Source organism: Eutrigla gurnardus, assembly GCF_963514095.1.
Source record: "Eutrigla gurnardus genome assembly, chromosome: 12".
NCBI classification, from domain to species: Eukaryota; Metazoa; Chordata; class Actinopteri; order Perciformes; family Triglidae; genus Eutrigla; species Eutrigla gurnardus.
The window spans coordinates 24,220,152-24,246,630 of NC_139926.1; the positions used below are offsets into that span (position 1 = coordinate 24,220,152).

Consider the following 26,479-nt stretch of genomic DNA (forward strand, 5'->3'; position numbering starts at 1 on the left):
ATATGAGGGGTGTGCAAAGACCATGTGTGACAAGCATGGAGACGGAACATGTGAGTATCTGGAGGTTTGGGAGAAATATGGTTTTTCATCGAGTGGTAGTTCAGTCTAAATTAGATAGATAGATGTATTAAGGCAGCAATTAGTGCTGAAAAAAAAAAAACATTTCATGGAGGTTGAAAAGCTTTCAGTGATTGTAAACAGCAGTATTGTACAGGGACATACAAAAGAATTAACATAGCGGGGGGTGGGGAACTAAAAACCCAGTGTGCTAACTTTCCCACAGGCAGAGTACACCAGGACCTGGACTGTTTCTCTGGCGAAGCACGGCCTCCTCCTCCCTACACACCTCCTGAAGCTGCACCACAACAACTATTACCTGCGACAGCCGGACCCGTGTCATCGGACCTGCTGCACCTTTGCCCGATATGAACGCTCCAGCTATGCCAAATATGTAAGCAAGAACTGAGGAGAAAGCTGACAAGAAGAAGGCAAAGCTGGAAAATAGACTGCAAATGGCTCAACTGCAGGCCTATGAACGGGAACTACACCATCAGGGCAGAGGAAGACCAGGCAGACGGGGCAGGGCTCATGGATGGACATTTCAAAAACACCGCTCACCACGCCTGTCAACACTGTGGGAGTTCACTGGATTAAAGACTGTCCCAAAGCAAAAAAAAACCCCCAAAAAACTCAGAAGAATGGCAATTCTGACCAGAGGACAGGAGTTATGTAACAAATCCAGGAACAAGAGGGAGAAGGACACATGGGAGAGGAGGTTGGTGACTAAGCAGAGAGACGGACAAACACACGGACTTGGACAACGTCGGACATGCCAGCTTTGTTTAGCTTGTACCAACCCTGACTGCCGCCCCGACCTTGGGCTGACCCAACTCAGAGCAACCTTTTGACACAGACTGTTTGTAAAAAGAGAGAATGAATGTCATCGCTAAATATTTTTGTTCCTCAGGTAGTTGCATCCATTCTCCTGGAGTGGAGAATGAGCCACCTCACTTCAGCACAGATGATGCATTACCATAATGTTTTGCTCTCACTCCCTAATGTCACTATAACCTGATGCATTGTACTTAACCAGCAAGCCTTTTGTCTACAGCAGTGGATGGTGAGCCACACGACTGCATGGTGACAATTGTGGAAACCTGCTCACCACGACCCCATTCAGATAACAATGTAAAATGTGAAAATGCCTAACCTTTCTTCCCAAATAACACCTCCTCTCTCCTCCAAAGGGCAACCTGGGTTTGCTAAGATGTTTGTATCAGTGCCTGGCTATGGTAGAAACAGCTGACAGTTCCTAGTGTACACAGGACTTCTCTAACCACTCACAAACATTTTGTTCTAAAGTTTTCTTTTCCCAAAGTGCTTAGTGTGCCTCAGACCCATGTCGGGAGAAGACAAGGAATCCAGCCAACTTATGCTATGCTTGACTACTGCATTAACCTCTCCAACTCTCAAGTCTGTCCACACACAGGTCAGAGCAGCCCTACCACCCCCTTGCAAGGACCCCTACAGCCTGGAGACTGGGTGGTGATAAAAGACTTTGCTGACGTTGCTGGAGGGAACCACGCTGGGCAGGACCATTTCTGGTACTCCTGATAACCAACACGGCTGTGAAGATAGCAGAGAGAGCCACGTGGGTCCACTCCAGCCTCTGCAGGAAGGAGCCACCACTCAAGGCGGAGATCTGGAGCGAGGGAGCTGACCCACAACCCAACGAGGATGAGAAGAAGAAGACCCAGCAAGAACCACAGGAGCGACTGCTGTGATGCCGACGGACAACAATGGCTGAGTGACCAATTTGGTCCGTGGGAAACAGTGGTGGTCCAGTTTTCCACCCGTCTTGATGGTGCTCTGTACACTTCTGTGGACCGGCATTTGTGCTCCGACGTGCATAACAACACCGACGAAGCAGGAAAGATAGTTGAGCAGTACGTTCAGCTCTGCACCACGGCTTGGGATAAGAAGGAACACTCTTGAAGAGGAAGAAAACAGGATCCCGATCATTGAACAATCGTATCACCTGACCGAAAGAAATATTATTGTATAACACGTAATATAAATCCAGCAACTTATATTAGTAACGATTTAGATTTCTGTAACCCCAATGTGATCCTTTTATGACAGTACCTATTGATTCTTGATTTAATTGTTTGATTTACAAATTAATCAAAAGGGGGGAATGTGAGGGAAATTCCTATTTAATCATGTATTTATGTGGGCAAATGGCTGTTTGTCCTAAATGCGTATTGCAGGACCATTTGCCACCAGGGGCGTCACCAAACAAGCCCTTTGATGCAGGATAAGACAATGACCCTTTGATCAAAGACAACATCTGGGGACACATGGAGAAGGGGGGATGCAGGATGTCAGACCTATATGTAAATTCAACTGCATTATAAGTGCCAACAGAAAGAGTGACTCTTCAGTCATTCCTGTGTCACACTGGGAATGGCTCATGCTGCAGCATTAAAAGATCTTCAGATTCGGATATTATGTCTACTGGTATTTCATTGCCAAACTCTCACCTGCACTAGACTAAACTGGCATTTCAGTTGCAACGACAGAACCTAGACATTAGACATACCTGCAGGGTTGGTGGAACACAGGCCAGGTGGGTTACACTTGTAATTCTTGTTAACGTGTTTTAAGTTTTGATCACAGACCGCCGAGTCTCCACACACACACACACACGCACTCACACACACACGTTCCACGTGTCTCTTCCTTTGTTTAGCTTAGCTTTGTGTGTTAGGTAGTTAGGTAGTAAGGCTTTGTTAATTGCAGTGTTATTGATTGTGATCATTATTACAGATTTTAATAAATCTTATTATATTATAACTAGCGGTCTCTTGTGCTTGTTGTGTATATGTCACTGGATAACAGCAGGTTGTGAAGAGTGCTCGAATTTCACCCCTTTTTAATTGTTTGATTGTTTTTATACTTCTATGCCAATGATCACGATGATTGGCATGTGAGAATAAAACCTTTATATTGAGACTGAATACAGTTTTAGGTTATCTTTTCCCTGATCCCAGGGTGGTGCCCCGTTTATTCATGATTATATCATTGTCGTTGCAACTGAAATACCAGTTTAGTCTAGTGCAGGTGAGAGTTTGGCCATGAAATACCAGTAGACATAATATCCGAATCTGAAGATCTTTTAATGCTGCAGCATGAGCCATTCCCAGTGTGACACAGGAATGACTGAAGAGTCACTGTTTCTGTTGGCACATATAATGCAGTTGAATTTACATATAGGTCTGACACAGGAAAACAAACAGAAGCTCTGCAAACAATACAATAAAGATTCTTGTTAGAGATGAAGATTAAGGGGAACACTGCTGGCAAACTTTCAACATCGACAATTCAAAGATAAGGTCAGGTCTTTGCAGCCAACAGTTGTAGATCAATGGATTAGACGGATATGATTTTAAAAGGCTGGATCTATTTCTGATGAATGTGTGGCAAAAACTGTATGCATTGATTTATTGTGTTACTATATCAATGTCATGTCCACCTACCAGTCTATCAAACATGCTGAAAAGGAGTAAAACATTACAAAAGGGAGTAAGTTGAGTGCTTACTGGCACAACCGTCTTTTCTTTGTGTGTCAAGTGATCACACTTGACAACTTTAAGCTTCTGACATTGTGTAAAATGTGTTCATTGTAAACTCCAGGTTTTTAAAGTGTCCATCACTTTAACGTCTTTATAGTTATGTGTACAGTTTGTGTTTTATTAATAAAGACTTTGGACCTGATGTTTTCTGACATTTTTACAGAGGCTCCAGATGTGTCATATCCATTCATTTTCTGAAATGGTCCCCGTGGCCATCTTTGAACCAAATCATGTTGTTTTCTGTTCTATATCTATTACCGTGTGGAGCAGCACACTGTCGACTAACAGTCCGCGTGTAAAGATGTTTTATCCAAAAATATTTAAATAAAAACAATGACACTATTTAGCCTGGGTTTGAATTACACAGTGGCTTTCAGGGAAGCCCTATTTGCTGGTGTTCACTACGACTTCCCAAAGCACATGCACCCATATAGACACATTAACAACAAGGCAAGAATCATGCAAGAAGTTTAATATCCTCATCAGAGCAAACAAAACACATCATCACAAAGCAGAGGAACACATGTAATATCTCTTCTCATACACACCCCTTCATGAACAACACATCAGGTGAACAACAAAGCTGAGCGTTATTTAGCTGCCGTAAGTTGTTTTTAACAAAGCAAAATAAACTGTCTGTCTGCGGCTCACAGCTCCCTCTCTGTCTCTCTCTCACTGTCTCTTCACTTTCCTCACGTTTGTCTGTTGGTTGCTCCAAAAAAAATGGAAGATTGAATTAGGGACAAACGTTATGTTTACAACCATGAGGTGTATAGGAAAATATAACAGAAAGTATTTCTGGATAGAATCACCTACTCAACCTTTAAGTGTATTTGATGGACATGTTACATTTTCTTGCACTTTTGTTCAAATACGTGAAACTAAAGTAATATATAGAATATGTCTGACAATCAACAGTCACACTTGGTAGAAAGGAAACAGGGAGATTATTACATCAACATTGACTTTTTGTTCCATTCTGAACAGTAAATCATTATGTTTGGTTTCAAATTAAAGATTTTCTTTAAAAACCTGAACAAACGACGACCACCACTCTGAAATCCTAATGAGTCGCTGAGAGCTCACCTCCCTCCCTGAACATCACAGAAACCTCACTTTGACACATTTTGATATCAGCTGTTTTAGCATCACCAGCTCGTTTGATACTGAACCAGGGGAAGAGTTTCTCTGTAAAAGTGTCTCTGTGAGTGTAGATGTGAGTCATGTCTTCAGGGTTGTAGAAAGACACCTGCCCCCCATCATAGTCCAGCTGGACTCTGATCCTCTGGAGACTCTTCTTCACTCTGACAGTCTTATGAGCTCCATTAGTGTATTTTCCCCCGCGATAAAATAAACACCAGATTCCATATTTTGGTGTAGCAGTTGTCTCTACCTTCCTGTCATATGACTCTTTAGCCAAACCTACCAACCAGTCTGGATGGTCTCCCACCTCCACCTCCCAGCTGTGTTTCCCTGAGCTGAAGCCTTCAGAGCCCAGAACGTTGGCATACTTAGAGCTTCTCTCTGGATTGTCAGGAATCTGCAGGTTTGTGTCTCCATGTCTCACCTGGGTCAGATCATCAGACAGACAGAGACTGGAGTGTGCAGTGTTTGGGTCCAGAATGACAGGACTGAAGTGGACCACATCCTTCATCTTCTCCCAGACCCTGAAGGACAGGTTGCCCAGATGTTTGGCCACATCTATCAGTGCTCCTGAGACCGGCTGTGGATCTGACAGTGAGGTCTGGACTCTGGTTCTGGTCTGAGTGGATTTATAACTGCTGAGGAACGGCACGTTGTCTTTCTGCAGGTCTTCTTCAACAGCAGAGATACTGTCTGAGAGAGAGGAGATCTGATCCTGGTTCACCTTCATCTCTCTGCTGATCCTCTTCCCCTTCTGCTCCTCTTCCTCCCTCAGAGCTGCCAGTCTGGACTCCTCTTCCTCTTTCAGGAACTGGTGCAGCTTGTTGAACTCTGCTGTGATCTGTGTCTCCGTGGACAACAGCTGCTTCTTGGAGTGTTGAATCATTCCATCGTATGTTTCCTCCACTTGTTTGTGTTTGACCCTCTTGTCCTTCAGAGACTCCAAGTCAGATCTCATCCGGTCCTTCAGGTCTCTAACTGCTTGTTCTATAGGAATCAACTTGTGACCCTGGTGGAGAGAAAACTCACAGACAGGACACACAACTCGATCTTCATCCTCACAGAACAGCCTAGCCTCTTCTGGGTGTTTACTACACACCACCTCCACCTTCTCCTCTCCCTTTTCTGTCTCAGGTGATCCAGTTTTCTGTCGCTTGGCAAAGGAGTCAGCCAGTCCCTTCAGGGTGAAGTTCAGCGGTGGAAGTTCTTTGGAGGATTTTCTTTTACAAGTGGGACAGTTTTTGTTGTTAGCTTGTTCCCAGAATCGTTGCAGGCAGCTTGAACAGAAGCTGTGGCTGCAGCTCAGAGACACAGGATCACTGAAAGTCTCTGAACACACGTGGCAGGTCAGGAAACTTTCAAGAAGATCTCTCTCAGCCATTTCCTCTGGTGTGAATGATCCTTTAACAGCAAGACTCACCAAAGCTGTGTGATCAGTCCATACGATCCGTGTTAATAGTCCACGTCCTTCTACCTGGAATAGCGTCTAATCACCTTTCAGTTTCACTTTCCAACATTTTAAGTAAACAAGCTGACATTTCATTCTATCACCAGCAGATGGTAGTATTTCCTCGTCATCCTCGACAGCACACTTTCTTTCCAATCTCACATCAATAACATCACCCGGTCTGCTTACTTCCACCTACGCAATATCAACCGCCTCCGCCCCTCCCTTACTCCCCATACCACTGCTATCCTTGTCCATAGTCTCATCACTTCCCGCCTGGATTACTGCAACTCCCTCCTCTCCGGTCTCACCCATAAATCCCTGCACAAACTTCAACTGGTCCAGAATTCAGCTGCCCGTGTCATTACCAGAACCCCCTCCATCCACCACATCACTCCCGTCCTACAGCAGCTCCACTGGCTCCCAGTCAAGTCCCGCATTGACTACAAAATCCTCCTGTTAACATTCAAGGCCATTCACAATCTTGCCCCCCCATATCTTTCCAATCTTCTCTATATTGCCATCCCCTCTCGCACACTCCGTTCATCCTCCTCCATTCTGCTGACTGTCCCCCCGGTCCGTCTTACCACCATGGGGAGCAGAGCTTTCAGCCGCTCTGCTCCCCGGCTCTGGAACTCTCTGCCACCCGAAATAAGGAACATCAGTACATTTTCACATTTCAAGTCCCGACTCAAAACACACGTGTTTAAGATTGCCTTTTCCCTCTAACCAAGTATCCTGTCCATACTTCACTTTACTCTTGTGTACTTTTGTGGCTTCTTTGTATTTTATTTTTATTTCATTACTTCAATTTTATTTTATTCTATTGTGTACTGTACATTGTCTTTTATTTACTGTAAGGTGACCTTGAGTGACAGAAAGGCGCCTATGAAATAAAATGTATTATTATTATTATTATTTGATTTACTGTCAGATTTCACAACAACTTTGTATGTAAATATTTTATTTGCAAGTGAAAAATGAGATAAATGAGAATATGTATTGACATTGTAAACAAATGTCTGAACACAGAAACACAGCGGCTAAAACATTACAATTCAGAATTTGTGTTCAACACGTTTTGTATCAATGTAAATCATCATTTAATTAAATGACAATGTACTCTTCCAAGACAGTGAAAATACTATAAAAGAAGTATTTCACTTGTGCAAAACATTTCCTCTGAAATTACACAGACACATAATAGTCACCTTTACATCTCATTGTACGCAACACAAACGTGAATAAAAACCTAAATGTAAAACAAAACCTACACGACCATTAATGAATCCTCCACCATCAGGCCAGTATCATCAGTCTCTCACTGGCCTGCAGAGGGCAGTAGAGTAACCAAAAGCTGCACTCAAGTAAGAGTATTGTTACTTTCTAATAATATAACTCAAGTAGAAGTAAAAAGTAGTCATCCAAATAGTTACTTGAGTAAGAGCTAGAAAGTATTTAGTGGAAAAACTACTCAAGTACTGAGTAACGTCTGATTTACTGGTTCAATAATCAGAGCATGAACATAAAATAGACTAAATAGAAAATATAAATGTGCAAATTTAGGTATTGCCAAAAAATATTTCTGTCACTAAAACAATAATCAATTTAATCTCTACAAAATAACAAAAAATAAGGCAAATTCAGCCAAAAGAAACACTAATAAATCCTCAAGCATGCTCAATTTAGTAAAGTCATGTTTACAACCATGAGGTGTGTAGGAAAAACACAGTACTGTGTAATTACTGGACAGACAGATGTTCGGAACATGCAATGGTATATTTACATATTTATACAAGGAGTAGGTCATTTGGAAAAACCACAGAAACTTTGACTTTGAACACATCGGCGAAGAGAAAAAGCCCCGCCCCCCTTTGTTCAGACCTCAGAGTGCCGCAATCAGGAAGTAAGCATTGACAGACAGGCAGGCCGTCCAATTATTTTCTCTGCACATTTTTGATTGGACGGGGTTTTTACAGTCCTGCCTCCTGAAATTTAAAAAAAAATGTTTATGTCAGAGCATTTAATGTATTCATTGCTATCGGTATGTTACAAGGATTTCAAGGTATATAACAGAAAGTATTTCTGGATAGAATCACCTACTCAACCTTTAAGTGTATTTGATGGACATGTTACATTTTCTTGCACTTTTGTTCAAATACGTGAAACTAAAGTAATATATAGAATATGTCTGACAATCAACAGTCACACTTGGTAGAAAGGAAACAGGGAGATTATTACATCAACATTCACTTTTTGTTCCATTCTGAACAGTAAATCATTATGTTTGGTTTCAAATTAAAGATTTTCTTTAAAAACCTGAACAAACGACGACCACCACTCTGAAATCCTAATGAGTCGCTGAGAGCTCACCTCCCTCCCTGAACATCACAGAAACCTCACTTTGACACATTTTGATATCAGCTGTTTTAGCATCACCAGCTCGTCCAATACAGAACCGGGGGAAGAGTTTCTCAGTAAAAGTGTCTCTGTAAGTGTAGATGTGAGTCATGTCTTCAGGGTTGTAGAAAGACACCTTCCCCCCATCATAGTCCAGCTGGACTCTGATCCTCTGGAGACTCTTCTCCATTCTGACAGTCTCACCATCTCCAACAATGTATTTTCCCCCGCGATACAATAAACACCAGATTCCATATTTTGGTGTCATAAATATCTTTCCCTTCCTGTCATATGACTCTTTAGCCAAACCTACCAACCAGTCAGGATGATCTCCCACCTCCACCTCCCAGCTGTGTTTCCCTGAGCTGAAGCCCTCAGAGCCCAGAACCTCGGAATACTTAGAGTTTCTTTCTGGATTGTCAGGAAGCTGCAGGTTTGTGTCTTCCCATCTCACCCGGGTCAGATCATCAGACAGACAGAGAATGGGGGCTGCAGTGTTTGGGTCCAGAATGACAGGACTGAAGTGGACCACATCCTTCATCTTCTCCCAGACCCTGAAGGACAGGTTGCCCAGATGTTTGGCCACATCTATCAGTGCTCCAGAGACCGGCTGTGGATCTGACAGTGAGGTGTGGACTCTGGTTCTGGTCTGAGTGGATTTATAACTGCTGAGGAATGGCACGTTGTCTTTCTGCAGGTCTTCTTCAACGGCAGAGATACTGTCTGACAGAGAGGAGATCTGATCCTGGTTCACCTTCATCTCTCTGCTGATCCTCTTCCCCTTCTGCTCCTCTTCCTCCCTCAGAGCTGCCAGTCTGGACTCCTCTTCCTCTTTCAGGAACTGGTGCAGCTTGTTGAACTCTGCTCTGATCTGTGTCTCCGTGGACAACAGCTGCTTCTTGGAGTGTTGAATCATTCCATCGTATGTTTCCTCCACTTGTTTGTGTTTGACCCTCTTGTCCTTCAGAGTCTCCAAGTCAGATCTCATCCGGTCCTTCAGGTCTCTGACTGCTTGTTCTATAGGAATCACCTTGTGACCCTGGTGGAGAGAAAACTCACAGACAGGACACACAACTCGATCTTCATCCTCACAGAACAGCCTAGCCTCTTCTGGGTGTTTACTACACACCACCTCCACCTTCTCCTCTCCCTTTTCTGTCTCAGGTGATCCAGTTTTCTGTCTCTTGGCAAAGGAGTCAGCCAGTCCCTTCAGGGTGAAGTTCACCAGAGGAAGTTCTTTGGAGGATTGTCTTTTACAAATGGGACAGTTTTTGTTGTTGGCTTGTTCCCAGAATTGTTGCAGGCAGCTTGAACAGAAGAACGAACCTCTTTGGGTGGCCCCGCACGGTCTGGGCCAAATCGTCATTTAAAAGGACACAGATATCCAGTGTGTCATGGGGTTTGGCCTGTAATCCCCAAAAATAAGATTAAAATAGGTTAGAATTGATCTGGGAATGGTTGATCTATGTCTGTAATGCATCATAAACAATGGTCATTGTTTGTTTTATTTTTATTTCATTTCTTTTAAATGATTTTGCGTGTTGGTTGCATAGATTTAATGGTATATTTTCATTTTACATAAAGCAAACAATTTACATTAACTTATGCTTCCATTATAATACATTATACCAGTGATTAGAATGCATTATAAAAGGATTATAAAGTATTACAAAGGCGACTCTGATCCTGACCAGCAATTATGAAGTATAAAGATACTATATGTTATTGAAAGTAATTAAAAATGTTTTATGAGAGCTTATAACTGTGATTATACGGTGCTATTATGGATTATAATCACGTTTGTGATGCATTATAGACGTGGGCGTCATATTAAAGTATTGAAGAATGGCATTTAAATAACATATTCTTTATGTTAGTGACTGAAGGAGAATCTAGAGACACTTTCCAGACAATTTCATTTGCCCCTTTGTCTCAGTGAGAATCGCTGCAGCTCACACTAATTGGGGGCACGGCAACCAGCTCGGCAATAAAACACAGTTGCTGCATTGTTTCTGTTTCTTCCAAGTTGCTCAGACTCGGAGTGAACTTACCCAGTAACTGAACATCACAGGAACCGTAGAGAGGGCTTGAACTGTGACACCTGAAGGGTTACAAACAAGAGACATCCATAAGATGAAAATGCCACTAATACCCGACGGTGCCTTTGACCTGAATGTACCGTGTTGATCCATGTCCCTCAGGCGTGCGTTTGCGTCCCAACAGTTCTCCTGAATCACCCGGAACAGCTTCCCGTCCTTCATCATGTTGGCTTCACCCTGAAACAGGACGGTCTGTGATTAAACTCCTCTCTATTATAGAAACATTCATTGTTCTCGTTCATTTAACCAATTAAATTCTCTATTTTCAACATACAACCACATGATGGCAGCAGACAACTGATTCACTCTGTTTTAATGGAACATGTATACACTTCTACCTTTGTAAAGGTGTGTATGTATAAAGATAAACAACATCTGGACTCATTTAAAAACCATGTGGTACGTGACCTGGACTCCTTGTAGATCTCGTTCTAACATTGGCAGCAGGACTCGAGCAGATGCTCGTCGCCAGACACGGCTTATGTTTGGATGCGTCGATGTGACATAATTCAACTATTTGTCCTTATGTTTGCGACGATGCAATGCCAAAAAGCTCGACCGACGTCGGCCACTAAAAGTTGCCGGGGCTGCTCTGGGATCTGCTGTGCTGCGGCGGTATTTGAGGTGCTGATGCAGTGGGCGCCGTGCTGAGTCCTTCAGCTGCTCACGGGGCGAGGACTTGAAAGGTTCACAGGGCGGGATGGGGGGCTGCTGTGTCCCGAGCATTGTATGCAGAAAAGTTGCATAAGGGTCCTTTACCTCGTATGTACATAGAAGGAGAAAAACAACTCACCTTGCAGTGATGGTGAAGCTGGACAAACCCGTCATATCCATACCTCTGAAACACGCATAAAGAGGTGTTATGCTTCATAAATGAGTGTTAAATAAAATATCATATACTGGAAAAAACATTAGGAATTACATAATTTTTATGTAAAACGTGTTTAAAACGTGTCCTGCTTCGGAAAAGCAAGGAAGGAAGGAAGGGAAGGAGGGAAAAACAAATTAAGAAAGAAAGGAAGGAAGAAGGAAAGACAGGCAGACAGACAGACAGAAGGGCTGGACATGGGAAATCATTAGCCAAGGTCTCCATAGTAACACAGAAAGATAAGAGTCAGGACGGGGAGAATGAGGACAAAGACACCGATTACAGTTTAACCGTCACGGAGAACAAAGATTCGTGGAATGAGCTGTAAATCACATTGAACTGAAGGGGAAGTTCTGCCTGCTACAAAACTGATACAAAAACCCCTCCAACGGTTAGAAGACTTCTAAAAACCTCTCAGATCCTCAATGAGCTCTTGTGCCTACCTGCTTCAAATCGGGCCACTCCTTTGGTAAAATATGATTATGAATATCAACCTTCATCCTTGTGTTTACCCTCGGGGGACAACGTGAAGCCAAATGAGTTCTTGCAGTGAGTGCAAAACCACCAACATACCCTGCAGACCCTCAGCCAGAAACCAATGACCGACAGGTGAACGACTGCTGCTGGGACACGCTGGTCATTCATTAGCTAGGCTGAAAGACTAAAACGTAATCATTAGTCTACGGAGGCTACATCCCCATGTAAAATATAGTTGAGACTAGGGTTGGGCTTATTTCTGGTTAAACCGGTTCGGTTCAGTGTGCGGGCTAAACCGGTTGAACTGGCTTTTGTCCTTATGACATGTTCTCAGCGACGTCGTCACAGCACTAAATCCGACTTGTTTTGCATTAGTAATAAGCAGCAATAATGACGAGTGATTAAAATAATATTGTGATTATTTATAAACGGATCAGTGAGTGTCCGAGTCCTTTCAATTCAAATTCAATTATTTATCAGCAAAAAAATGGCCGATACCAATAACCAAGAAATGAAAATCGGCGCCAATGATATTACAACCATAACAATAGCACCTCCGCTCAGGCCCGACCCCATTCAACGTTGAGGAGTTCAGGAAAAACACAAAACTGTGTTAATTAGTGGAGACAGAAAATATAAATTTACATATTTATACAAGGAGTAGGTCAGTTGGACAAACCACAGAAACTTTGAAACATCACTGAACTGAAAAAGCCCCGCCCCCCTTTGTTCAGACCTCGAAGTGCCGAAATCAAGATTGACAATCAGGCCGTCCAATTATTTTCTTCAGCCTTTTTTGATTGGACAGGGTTTTTACAGTCCTGCCACGGCCACAGATGACATTTTTTACATTTTTTTTTATGTCAGAGCATTTAATGTATTCATTGCTATTGGTATGTTACAAGGATTTCAGGGTATACAGAAACTTGATAGAATCACCTACTCAAAATTTAAGATACTTTGATGGACATGTTACATTTTCTTGCACTTTTGTTCAAATACGTGAAACTAAAGTAATATATAGAATATGTCTGACAATCAACAGTCACACTTGATAGAAAGGAAACAGGGAGATTATTACATCAACATTCACTTTTTGTTTCATTCTGAACAGTAACTCATTATGTTTGGTTTCAAATGAAAGATTTTCTTTAAAAACCTGAACAAACGACGACCACCACTCTGAAATCCTAGTGTTTGGGTCCAGAATGACAGGACTGAAGTGGACCACATCCTTCATCTTCTCCCAGACCCTGAAGGACAGGTTGCCCAGATGTTTGGCCACATCTATCAGTGCTCCTGAGACCGGCTGTGGATCTGATAGTGAGGTCTGGACTCTGGTTCTGGTCTGACTGGATTTATAACTGCTGAGGAACGGCAGGTTGTCTTTCTGCAGGTCTTCTTCAACAGCAGAGATACTGTCTGACAGAGAGAAGATCTGATCCTGGATCACCTTCATCTCTCTGCTGATCCTCTTCCTCTTCTGCTCCTCTTCCTCCCTCAGAGCTGCCAGTCTGGACTCCTCTTCCTCTTTCAGGAACTGGTGCAGCTTGTTGAACTCTGCTCTGATCTGTGTCTCCGTGGACAACAGCTGCTTCTTGGAGTGTTCAATCATTCCATCGTATGTTTCCTCCACTTGTTTGTGTTTGTCCCTCTTGTCCTTCAGAGACTCCAAGTCAGATCTCATCCGGTCCTTCAGGTCTCTGACTGCTTGTTCTATAGGAATCAACTTGTGACCCTGGTGGAGAGAAAAGTCACAGACAGGACACACAACTCGATCTTCATCCTCACATAACAGCCTAGCCTCTTCTGGGTGTTTACTACACACCACCTCCACCTTCTCCTCTCCCTTTTCTGTCTCAGGTGATCCAGTTTTCTGTCTCTCAGCAAAGGAGTCAGCCAGTCCCTTCAGGATGAAGTTGAGCGGAGGAAAATCTTTAGAGGATTTTCTTTTACAAATGGGACAGTTCTTGTTGTTAGCTTGTTCCCAGAATCGTTGCAGGCAGCTTGAACAGAAGCTGTGGTTGCAGCTCAGAGACACAGGATCACTGAAAGTCTCTGAACACACGTGGCAGGTCAGGTAACTTTCAAGAAGATCTCTCTCAGCCATTTCCTCTGGTGTGAATAATCCTTTAACAGCAAGACTCACCGAAGCTGTGTGATCAGTCCGTATGATCCGTGTTAATAGTCCACGTCCTTCTACTTGGAATGGCGTTGAATCACCTGTCAGTTTCACATTCCAATATTTTAAGTTAACAAGCTGACATTTCATTCTATCACCAGCAGATGGTACTATTTGATTTACTGTCAGAAGCTCTGCAAACAATACAATAAAGATTCTTGTTAGAGATGAAGATTAAGGGGAACACTGCTGGCAAACTTTAGAATTCAACATCGACAATTCAAAGATAAGGTCAGGTCTTTGCAGCCAACAGTTGTAGATCAATGGATTAGACGGATATGATTTTAAAAGTCTGGATCTATTTCTGATGAATGTGTGGCAAAAACTGTATGCATTGATTTATTGTGTTACTATATCAATGTCATGTCCACCTACCAGTCCATCAAACATGCTGAAAAGGAGTAAAACAATACAAAAGGGAGTAAGTTGAGTGCTTACTGGCACAACCGTCTTTTCTTTCAAGTGATCACACTTGACAACTTTAAGCTTCTGACATTGTGTAAAATGTGTTCATTGTAAACTCCAGGTTTTTAAAGTGTCCATCACTTTAACGTCTTTATAGTTATGTGTACAGTTTGTGTTTTATTAATAAAGACTTTGGACCTGATGTTTTCTGACATTTTTACAGAGGCTCCAAATGTGTCATATCCATTCATTTTCTGAAATGGTCCCTGTGGCCATCTTTGAACCAAATCATGTTGTTTTCCGTTCTATATCTATAACCGTGTGGAGCAGCACACTGTCGACTAACAGTCCGCGTGTAAAGATGTTTTATCCAAAAATATTTAAATAAAAACAATGACACTATTAAGACTGGGTTTGAATTACACAGTGGCTTTCAGGGAAGCCCTATTTGCTGGTGTGCAGTACGACTTCCCAAAGCACATGCACCCATATAGACACAATAACAACAAGGCAAGAATCATGCAAGAAGTTTAATATCCTCATCAGAGCAAACAAAACACATCATCACAAAGCAGAGGAACACATGTAATATCTCTTCTCATACACACCCCTTCATGAACAACACATCAGGTGAACAACAAAGCTGAGCGTTATTTAGCTGCCGTAAGTTGTTTTTAACAAAGCAAAATAAAACTGTCTGTCTGCGGCTCGCAGCTCCCTCTCTGTCTCTCTCTCACTGTCTCTTCACTTTCCTCACGTTTGTCTGTTGGTTGCTCCAAAAAAATGGAAAATTGAATTAGGGACAAAAGTTATACAACCATGAGGTGTGTAGGAAAACCACAGAACTGTGTTAATTACTGGACAGACAGATGTTCAGAAAATGAATGGTATATTTTAGGGGTGTGAATCTTTAGCTACACAGCGATTCGATTAACGATACACTAGTTGGCGATTTGATTCGAGGAGGATTTTTTTTTTTTGGTAATGATTTGATTCGATTCGATTCTGTAAACCACGATTCGATTCTGGAACTTGTAACCAAAGTTCTATTTCAATGAAATAAACATGCAATAATGCGAGTGAGACTATCGGTATTCTTTTGAAAGGTGAAAAAATAACATGTTTATTCGATAAAAAAGTAGTCCTGCATAATACTTTATGCTGAATATAAAAATGTAATTAAACATCGCTCAGTTATTTTGAACATTTTCAGTAGACTAGATGCTGGCAGGGGAGAGAGTGTCTTAAACTTATTAAAACATTAATCATAAGTAAGAATCACGATTCATCCGATTAAATGCATTTATATCGATTATTGGTGAAGCCAAAACGATTCATTCTATTTATTCATTTTAGCAGATCGATTTAGTAGAATCTATAGGACTGACAATCGTTTAATCGATTTATCGAATGAATCGTTACACCTCTAATATATTTACATATTTATACAAGGAGTAGGTAATTTGGAAAAACCACAGAAACTTTGACTTTGAACGCATCGGTGAACTGAAAAAGCCCCGCCCCCCTTTGTTCAGACCTCAGAGTGCCGCAATCAGGAAGTAAGCATTGACAGACAGGCAGGCCGTCCATTGATTTTCTCTGGCTGTTTTTGATTGGACGGGGTTTTTACAGTCCTGCCACGGCTACAGATGAAAATTTTAAAATATATTTCATGTCAGAGCATTTAATGTATTCATTGCTATCGGTATGTTACAAGGATTTCAAGGTATATAACAGAAAGTATTTCTGGATAGAATCTCCTACTCAACCTTTAAGTGTATTTGATGGACATGTTACATTTTCTTGTACTTTTGTTCAAATACGTGAAACTAAAGTAATATATAGAATATGTCTGACAATCAACAGTCACACTTGGTAGAAAGGAAACAGGGAGATTATTACATCAACATTCACTTTTTGTTCCATTCTGAACAGTAAATCATTATGTTTGGTTTCAAATGAAAGATTTTCTTTAAAAACCTGAACAACCAACAACCACCACTCTGAAATCCTAATGAGTCGCTGAGAGCTCACCTCCCTCCCTGAACATCACAGAAACCTCACTTTGACACATTTTGAGATCAGCTGTTTTAGCATCACCAGCTTCTCCAATACTGAACCAGGGGAAGAGTTTCTCAGTAAAAGTGTCTCTCTCAGTGTAGATGTGAGTCATGTCTTCAGGGTCGTAGAAAGACACCTGACCCCCATCATAGTCCAGCTGGACTCTGATCCTCTGGAGACTCTTCTCCACTCTGACAGTCTCACGAGATCCATTCATGTATTTTCCCCCATGATACAATAAACACCAGATTCCATATTTTGGTGTCACAGATATCTCTCCCTTCCTGTCATATGACTCTTTAGCCAAACCTATCCACCAGTATGGATGGTCTCCCACCTCCAACTCCCAGCTGTGTTTCCCTGAGCTGAAGCCCTCAGAGCCCAGAACCTCGGCATACTTAGAGTTTCTCTCTGTATTGTCAGGAAGCTGCAGGTTTGTGTCTCCCTGTCTCACCTGGGTCAGATCATCAGACAGACAGAGTCTAGAGGCTGCAGTGTTTGGGTCCAGAATGACAGGACTGAAGAGGACCACATCCTTCATCTTCTCCAAGACCCTGAAGGACAGGTTGCCCAGATGTTTGGCCACATCTATCAGTGCTCCCGAGACCGGCTGTGGATCTGACAGTGAGGTCTGGACTCTGGTTCTGGTCTGAGTGGATTTATAACTGCTGAGGAACGGCACGTTGTCTTTCTGCAGGTCTTCTTCAACAGCAGAGATACTGTCTGACAGAGAGGAGATCTGATCCTGGATCATCTTCATCTCTCTGCTGATCCTCTTCCCCTTCTGCTCCTCTTCCTCCCTCAGAGCTGCCAGTCTGGACTCCTCTTCCTCTTTCAGGAACTGGTGCAGCTTGTTGAACTCTGCTCTGATCTGTGTCTCCGTGGACAACAGCTGCTCCTTGGAGTGTTCAATCATTCCATCGTATGTTTCCTCCACTTGTTTGTGTTTGACCCTCTTGTCCTTCAGAGACTCCAAGTCAGATCTCATCCGGTCCTTCAGGTCTCTGACTGCTTGTTCAATAGGAATCAACTTGTGACCCTGGTGGAGAGGAAACTCAAAGACAGGACACACAACTCGATCTTCAGCCTCACAGAACATCCTAGACTCTTCTGGGTGTTTACTACACACCACCTCCACCTTCTCCTCTCCCTTTTCTGTCTCAGGTGATCCAGTTTTCTGTCTCTTGGCAAAGGAGTCAGCCAATCCCTTCAGGGTGAAGTTCAGCGGAGGAATAACTTTGGAGGATTTTCTTTTACAAATGGGACAGTTTTTGTTGTTAGCTTGTTCCCAGAATCGTTGCAGGCAGCTTGAACAGAAGAACGAACCTCTTTGGGTGGCCCCGCACGGTCTGGGCCAAGTCATCATTTAAAAGGACACAGATATCCAGTGTGTCATGGGATTTGGCCTGTAATCCCCAAAAATAAGATTAAAATAGTTTAGAATTGATCTGGGAATGGTTGATCTATGTCTGTAATGCATCATAAACAATGGTCATTGTTTGTTTTATTTTTATTTCATTTCTTTTAAACGATTTTGCGTGTTGGTTGCATATATTTAATGTTATATTTTCATTTTACATAAAGCAAACAATTTACATTAACTTATGCTACCATTATAATACATTATGCCAGTGATTAGAATGCATTATAAAAAGATTATAAAGTATTACAAAGGCGACTCTGATCCCGACCAGCAATTATGAAGTATAAAGATACTTAATGTTATTCAAAATAATTAAAAATGTTTTATGAGAGCTTATAACTGTGATTATACGGTGCTATTATGGATTATAATCACGTTTGTGATGCATTATAGACGTGGGCGTCATATTAAAGTATTGAAGAATGGCATTTAAATAACATATTCTTTATGTTAGTGACTGAAGGAGAATCTAGAGACACTTTCCAGACAATTTCATTTGCCCCTTTGTCTCAGTGAGAATCGCTGCAGCTCACACTAATTGGGGGCACGGCAACCAGCTCGGCAATAAAACACAGTTGCTGCATTGTTTCTGTTTCTTCCAAGTTGCTCAGACTCGGAGTGAACTTACCCAGTAACTGAACATCACAGGAACCGTAGAGAGGGCTTGAACTGAGACACCTGAAGGGTTACAAACAACGACATCCATGAGATGAAAATGTCGCTAATACCAGACGGTGCCTTTGACCTGAATGTACCGTGTTGATCCATGTCCCTCAGTCGTGCGTTTGCATCCCAGCAGTTCTCCTGAATCACCCGGAACAGCTTCCCGTCCTTCATCATGTTGGCTTCACCCTGAAACAGGACGGTCTGTGATTAAACTCCTCTCTATTATAGAAACATTCATTGTTCTTGTTCATTTAACCGATTAAATTCTCTATTTTCAACATACAACCACCTGATGGCAGCAGACAACTGATTCACTCTGTTTTAATGGTACATGTATACACTTCTACCTTTGTAAAGGTGTGTATGTATCAAGATAAACAACATCTGGACTCATTTTAAAACCATGTGGTACAACGTGACCTGGACTCCTTGTAGATCTCGTTCTAACATTGGCAGCAGGACTCGAGGAGATGCTCGTCGCCAGACACGGCTTATGTTCGGATGCGTCAATGTGACATAATTCAACTATTTGTCCTTATGTTTGCGACGATGCAATGCCAAAAAGCTTGACCGACGTCGGGCACTAAAAGTTGCTGGGGCTGCTCTGGGATCTGCTGTGCTGCGGCGGTATTTGAAGTGCTGATGCAGTGGGCGCCGTGCTGAGTCCTTCAGCTGCTCACGGGGCGAGGACTTGAAAGGTCCACAGGGCGGGATGGGGGGCTGCTGTGTCCCGAGCATTGTATGCAGAAAAGTTGCATAAGGGTCCTTTACCTCGTCTGTACATAGAAGGAGAAAAACAACTCACCTTGCAGTGATGGTGAAGCTGGACAAACCCGTCATATCCATACCTCTGAAACACGCATAAAGAGATGGTATGATTCATAAATGAGTGTTAAATACAATATCATATACTGGAAAAAAACATTAGGAATTACATCATTTTGATGTAAAACGTGTTTAAAACGTGTCCTGCTTCGGAAAAGCAAGGAAGGAAGGAAGGAAGGGAGAAGGGAAGGAGGGAAAACAAATTAAGAAAGAAAGGAAGGAAGAAGGAAAGACAGACAGACAGACAGACAGAAGGGCTGGACATGGGAAATCATTAGCCAAGGTCTCCATAGCAACACAGACAGATAAGAGTCAGGACGGGGAGAACGAGGACAAAGACACTGATTACAGTTTAACCGTCACGGAGAACAAAGATTCATGGAATGAGCTGTAAATCACATTGAACTGAAGGGGAAGATCTGCCTGCTGCAAAACTGATACAAAAAACCCTCCAACGGTTAGAAGACTTCTAAAAACCTCTCAGATCCTCAATGAGCTCTTGTGTCTACCTGCTTCAAATCGGGCCACTCCTTTGGTAAAATATGATTATGAATATCAACCTTCATCCTTGTGTTTACCCTCGGGGGAGAATGTGAAGCCAAATGAGTTCTTGCAGTGAGCGCAAAACCAGCAACATTCCCTGCGGAGCCCCAGCCAGAAACCAATGACCGACAGGTGAACGACTGCTGCTGGGACACGCTGGTCATTTATTAGCTAGCCTGTAAGACTAAAACGTAATCATTAGTCTACGGAGGCTACATCCCCTTGTAAATTGAGACTAGGGTTGGGTTTATTTCTGGTTTCACCGGTTCGGTTCAGTGTGCGGGCTAAACCGGTTGAACCAGCATTTGTCCTTAAGACATGTTCAATGATTTTATCTGCAAAAAAATGACAAAGACCAGGAAGCAGGAAGTAAGCACTAACAATCAGGCCACCCAATTATTTTCATCAGCCTTTTTTGATTGGAGGGGTTTTTACAGTCCTGCAACGGACACATTTTTTTTACGTCAGAGCATAAAAACAATGACACTATTTAGACTGGGTTCGAATTACACAGTGGCTTTCGGGGAAGCCCTATTTGCTTTTGTGCACTACGACTTCCCAAAGCACATGCACCTATATAGACACAATAACAACAAGGCAAGAATCATGCAAGAAGTTTAATATCCTTTTGACTATGAACGCATCTGTGAACTAAAAAAGCCCCGCCCCCCTTTGACCTCAGAGTGCCGCAATCAGGAAGTAAGCATTGACAGACAGGCAGGCCGTCCAATTATTTTCTCTGCACGTTTTTGATTGGACGGGGTTTTTACAGTCCTGCCACGGCCACAGATGAAAATTGTAAAATGTTATTTATGTAAGAGCATTTAATGTATTCATTGCTATCGGTATGTTACGAGGATTTCAAGGTATATAACAGACAGTATTTCTGGATAGAATCACCTACTCAACCTTTAAGTGTATTTGATGGACATGTTACATTTTCTTGCACTTTTGTTCAAATACGTGAAAATAAAGTAATATATAGAATATGTCTGACAATCAACAGTCACACTTGGTAGAAAGGAAACAGGGAGATTATTACATCAACATTCACTTTTTGTTCCATTCTGAACAGTAAATCATTATGTTTGGTTTCAAATGAGAGATTTTCTTTAAAAACCTGAACAAACGACGACCACCACTCTGAAATCCTAATGAGTCGCTGAGAGCTCACCTCCCTCCCTGAACATCACAGAAACCTCACTTTGACACATTTTGATATCAGCTGTTTTAGCATCACCAGCTCGTCCAATATTGAACCAGGGGAAGAGTTTCTCAGTAAAAGTGTCTCTGTGAGTGTACATGTGAGTCATGTCTTCAGGGTTGTAGAAAGACACCTGTCCCCCATCATAGTCCAGCTGGACTCTGATCCTCTGGAGACTCTTCTCCACTCTGACAGTCTCACCATCTCCATTAGTGTATTTTCCCCCGTCATATAATAAACAGCAGATTCCATATTTTGGTGTCACATATCTCTCTCCCTTCCTGTCATATGACTCTTTAGCCAAACCTAACATCCAGACAGGATGGTCTCCCACCTCCACCTCCCAGCTGTGTTTACCTGAGCTGAAGCCCTCAGAGCCCAGAACGTTGGCATACTTAGTGTTTCTCTCCGGATTGTCAGGAAGCTGCAGTTTTTTGTCTCCCCGTCTCACCCGGGTCAGATCATCAGACAGACAGAGACTGGAGGCTGCAGTGTTTGGGTCCAGAATGACAGGACTGAAGTGGACCACATCCTTCATCTTCTCCCAGACCCTGAAGGACAGGTTGCCCAGATGTTTGGCCACATCTATCAGTGCTCCTGAGACCGGCTGTGGATCTGACAGTGAGGTCTGGACTCTGGTTCTGGTCTGAGTGGATTTATAACTGCTGAGGAACGGCACGTTGTCTTTCTGCAGGTCTTCTTCAACAGCAGAGATACTGTCTGACAGAGAGGAGATCTGATCCTGGATCACCTTCATCTCTCTGCTGATCCTCTTCCTCTTCTGCTCCTCTTCCTCCCTCAGAGCTGCCAGTCTGGACTCCTCTTCCTCTTTCAGGAACTGGTGCAGCTTGTTGAACTCTGCTCTGATCTGTGTCTCCGTGGACAACAGTTGCTCCTTGGAGTGTTGAATCATTCCATCGTATGTTTCCTCCACTTGTTTGTGTTTGACCCTCTTGTCCTTCAGAGACTCCAAGTCAGATCTCATCCGGTCCTTCAGGTCTCTGACTGCTTGTTCGATAGGAATCACCTTGTGACCCTGGTGGAGAGAAAACTCACAGACAGGACACGCAACTCGATCTTCATCCTCACAGAACAGCCTAGCCTCTTCTGGGTGTTTACACACCACCTCCACCTTCTCCTCTCCCTTTTCTGTCTCAGGTGATCCAGTTTTCTGTCTCTCAGCAAAGGAGTCAGCCAGTCCCTTCAGGGTGAAGTTTAGCGGAGGAAGTACTTTGGAGGATTTTCTTTTACAAATGGGACAGTTCTTGTTGTTAACTTGTTCCCAGAATCGTTGCAGGCAGCTTGAACAGAAGCTGTGGCTGCAGCTCAGAGACACAGGATCACTGAAAGTCTCTGAACACACGTGGCAGGTCAGGTAACTTTCAAAAAGATCTCTCTCAGCCATTTCCTCTGGTGTGAATGATCCTTTAACAGCAAGACTCACCAAAGCTGTGTGATCAGTCCGTATGATCCGTGTTAATAGTCCACGTCCTTCTACTTGGAATGGCGTTGAATCACCTGTCAGTTTCACTTTCCAACATTTTAAGTAAACAAGCTGACATTTCATTCTTTCACCAGCAGATGGTAGTATTTGATTAACTGTCAGATTTCACAGCAACTTTGTATGTGAACAGTTTATTTGTAAGTGAAAAAGAAGATAAATGAGAATATGTATTAACATTGTAAACAAATGTCTGAACACAGAAACACAGAGGCTAAAACATTACAATTCAGAATATGTGTTTAACACTTTTTGTATCAATGTAAATCATCATTTAATTAAATGACAATGTACTCTTCTAAGACAGTGAAAATACTATAAAATAACTATTTCACTTGATCAAAACATTTACTCTGAAATTACAAAGACACATAATAGTCACCTTTACATCTCATTATACGCAACACAAACGTGAATAAAAACCTAAATGTAAACCACAATGTACACAACCATTAATGAATCCTCCACCATCAGGCCAGTATCATCAGTCTCTCACTGGCCTGCAGAGGGCAGTAGAGTAACCAAAAGCTGCACTCAAGTAAGAGTATTATTACTTTCTAATAATATGAGTCAAGTAGAAGTAAAAAGTAGTCATCCAAATAGTTACTTGAGTAAGAGCAAGAAAGTATTTAGTGGAAAAACTACTCAAGTACTGAGTAACGTCTGATTTACTGGTTCAATAATCAGAGCATCAACGTAAAATAGACTAAATAGAAAATATAAATGTGCAAATTTAGATATTGCCAAACAATATTTCTGTCACTAAAACAAGAATCAATTCAATATCTCCAAAATAACAATAAATAAGGCAAATTCAGCCACAAGAAACACTAATAAATCCTCAAGCATGCTCAATGTAGCAGTTTCAAAACATTCTCTTCTGTCTCACTGTCACTCGTTTTTATAACAAAGCTTTTGAAACCAGCTCCGTTCCGTCCTCCTGGTAATGCCAGAGATGTTTGAAGCCCATCAGTGCTGCAGCTCAGAGACACAGGATCACTGAAAGTCTCTGAACACACGTGGCAGGTCAGGAAACTTTCAAGAAGATCTCTCTCAGCCATTTCCTCTGGTGTGAATGATCCTTTAACAGCAAGACTCACCAAAGCTGTGTCCTTTTAGGGATTACAATCCTTATTATCCGTGTTCATAGTCGACGTCCTCGACAAAACATGATAAAACATGACAAAGTTCACACCGGTGTGGACTTTGTCATAAGAATACCAGGAGGACGGAGGGAGGCGTGGATGTTAGCGTGGCCCGCCACAGAGCACCAGCAGAAAGAAAAGTTGTACCCGGCCGGTGGTTTGTGTTCTGTCATGTGACTACCTGGCTACGTTTGATTGGTGAAATGGAGTCAAACATAGCTAGTGGCTACTGAAGGGACCTCACCATCAGGACTACACAAAGCGGCCTACGCAGGCCCAGGAGCCTTCACATGCGGTCAGAACAAAGGGACAAAGGGGATAATAAAAAACTACAACCGCCATTTTGGTTTCACTTCTCACCAAGGTGCAATGTGCAACGTCACACAACTGGTGCCCTATTGGCTGACAACCACAGGTACCCCAGGGGGTCCCCGGGAGCAGCCGTGAGGTATAAAATTGCGCTGCCTTAAGAACTCTCTCTTCCATCGCAACACGACGTTGCAACAGGGGGTGAGCTCCTCCACCGCAGCAACAGGAGATGAACTTTTAACGTCTGCAGCGTTTCCTTTGTCTTAGGCCACAGTCTTTTCCCAAACTCGCTAGACGAGCGACAGACTGTTTTCCCCCCATTTTCCGCGACTCACCCCTTTTCTTTTACTCGTTTTTGGATCCTGAGAGATCGCCGCACCCGCGCGATTCTTTGTTTGCCTGAAGAAGAGGAAGGAAAGGTTCCTTTGTTTCAGTGACCAGTCGGAAGGATAACCTATGCACCCCGCTCCTGTCTGAAATCAGCTGACTAAATCGCCAAGCTGTGTGATTCTATTGTTGCCTACGGAAGGAAGGAACACAAACTGTTTTCTTCATTGGAGTCGACCATCGAGAGACAACTGCTACACCCTCTCTCGTCTGGACTCCACCGACTCCTCGCGTCCCCTGCTGCCGCCGAGGACTCGCAAACCACAGCCCGCCGCCACGTCAAGAAGCATCGCCGCCGCACAAGACGGACTTACGCACATCGACAAAGTAAGAGGCTATCTGTCTGGGCAGAGACATAAGTTTGATAGTGTAGGATATGCTTGTGTAGCCCGGCAGTCTGAACAGCCATTCTAGTTCAGATTATCCAAGTTTTCAGGTTTGGTGGCTAGCCGCTGTCACCTAGTGGTGTAACTGAGTGATAGGAAGTGGTGCACTGACGAGTGTTTCCAGTCCGAAAAAACGACAGACACGTGTGTGGAGAGTGAGCTTAGCAGCATCAGCACTGGACTCAACCGACTCCTCGCGTCCCCTGCTGCCGCCGAGGACTCGCAAACCACAGCCCACCGCCACCGGCATGTCAAGAAGCACCGCCGCCGCACAAGACAGACTTACGCACATCGACAAAGTAAGAGGCTATCTGTCTGGGCAGAGACATAAGTTTGATAGTGTAGGATATGCTTGTGTAGCCCGGCAGTCTGAACAGCCATTCTAGTTCAGATTATCTAAGTTTTCAGGTTTGGTGGCTCGCCGCTGCCACCTAGTGGTGTAACTGAGTGATAGGAAGTGGTGCAGTGACGAGTGTTTCCAGTCCGAAAAAACGACAGACACGTGTGTGGAGAGTGAGCTTAGCAGCATCAGCAGAGAGCTGTTATTAGCACAAAAAGCAATAGTTCACTACTTGTCTTTAAAGTAGGAAGTAGAAAGGCTACGTTAGAAGAGTTTTTTGTCCGTGGAAAGAGAAGTCGTCCGACGTCGCGGAGGTTCCTGACCCGTCCGAACGACGTGGCTATTGAATATCCCGGTGAGTTAGCTGTTAGCAAACACGGCGAATTAGCACATTCAACTAGCCCGGTGAATTAGCATTCTGGTTGATAACTTGAAAAAGGTATATAACTTCAAACTGTGGATTTATTGTGTTAAAAAAACCCAGTCGGGATAAGCTGATAAGCTCATGGTGATATTACGAATGGTGTGTTTATTTTGGAAATGTGTAAATACTGTGAAAAAATGCTAATTAGGCCTGTTGGTCAGCTAATTCAGATAATTTAGCAGACATGGTTAATATTATGTGCTTAATGTGGGAATATATTCTTTGTGAGCTATTTTATTAAGCATATGGATGCAAAAGTTAAAGCATATATGTGAGTGAAATGTTATTATGTGAAGTATGAGGGATTGTGTGATAGTGTGTGTAACTCTGAGAGATAAAAAAAAGAAAGAAAGAGACAACACACAGTGGACTTTTGATAAGGAAATTATTAATTTTCCTTGCACGTTTTGTGCAGGCTGGTTTTTTGTTGAGCTGTTCTACGAACTGGATCGAGTGCTCAAGCTGCCTTCATTCTGCTGCTTTCTGGTTCCCCCTCATCATTCCCCTCCATCACTGCTCACTGGATCTCCAGTCATCATCCCCATCATCTTCAGTCCTCTCCTCTACTCACCTCACAGCCTTCATCGTCTGTAACCAGGATGGACAGTC

At 42.8% G+C, this 26,479-nt stretch overlaps 4 protein-coding genes across 5 annotated transcripts in view; all 4 read right to left on the minus strand.

The window, feature by feature from the left end:
• Positions 1 to 6,159, minus strand: part of LOC311021948 (nuclear factor 7, ovary-like) — a gene marked incomplete at its 5' end in the record, with an annotated part of 19,288 nt that extends 13,129 nt beyond the window's left edge. The window contains one exon of the mRNA XM_084022899.1: positions 5,788 to 6,159. Within this exon, the coding sequence (XP_083879025.1) occupies positions 5,788 to 6,159 (372 nt within the window). The remainder of the gene's footprint in view (positions 1 to 5,787) is intronic.
• A 2,416-nt stretch (positions 6,160 to 8,575) lies between these two features.
• Positions 8,576 to 14,179, minus strand: LOC311021538 (E3 ubiquitin-protein ligase TRIM39-like; the record flags this gene model as incomplete). The annotated part of the gene is made up of 5 exons (XM_084022141.1): positions 8,576 to 9,991; positions 10,677 to 10,726; positions 10,805 to 10,901; positions 11,518 to 11,562; positions 13,322 to 14,179. The coding sequence occupies 5 exons, from the start codon at positions 14,177 to 14,179 to the stop codon at positions 8,576 to 8,578; spliced, it is 2,466 nt and encodes an 821-aa protein (XP_083878267.1).
• Positions 14,180 to 16,454: 2,275 nt separating this feature from the next.
• Positions 16,455 to 17,633, minus strand: LOC311021539 (nuclear factor 7, brain-like; the record flags this gene model as incomplete). Its single annotated transcript, XM_084022142.1, has 1 exon — positions 16,455 to 17,633. One exon carries the CDS (start codon positions 17,631 to 17,633, stop codon positions 16,668 to 16,670), a length of 966 nt encoding a protein of 321 aa, XP_083878268.1. The 3' UTR covers positions 16,455 to 16,667.
• Positions 17,634 to 17,829: 196 nt separating this feature from the next.
• Positions 17,830 to 22,867, minus strand: LOC311021947 (zinc-binding protein A33-like). Of its 2 annotated transcripts, XM_084022898.1 has the most exons (5): positions 20,141 to 22,867; positions 19,612 to 19,656; positions 18,896 to 18,992; positions 18,769 to 18,818; positions 17,830 to 18,123 (listed from the first exon to the last, which is right to left on the minus strand). In XM_084022898.1, exon 1 carries the CDS (start codon positions 22,781 to 22,783, stop codon positions 21,326 to 21,328), a length of 1,458 nt encoding a protein of 485 aa, XP_083879024.1. In that variant the 5' UTR covers positions 22,784 to 22,867; the 3' UTR covers positions 17,830 to 18,123; positions 18,769 to 18,818; positions 18,896 to 18,992; positions 19,612 to 19,656; positions 20,141 to 21,325. The 2 variants fall into 2 exon arrangements, with proteins under 2 accessions (XP_083879024.1, XP_083879023.1); XM_084022897.1 differs by having other exon boundaries at positions 17,852 to 18,123; positions 18,896 to 19,656.
• Between the last annotated feature and the right edge of the window lie 3,612 nt (positions 22,868 to 26,479).

Coding starts and splice junctions, on each gene's coding strand:
- LOC311021947 (XM_084022898.1), bottom strand. CDS start 22,783: ATGGCTGAGAGAGATCTTTTTGAAAGTTACCTGACCTGCCACGTGTGT.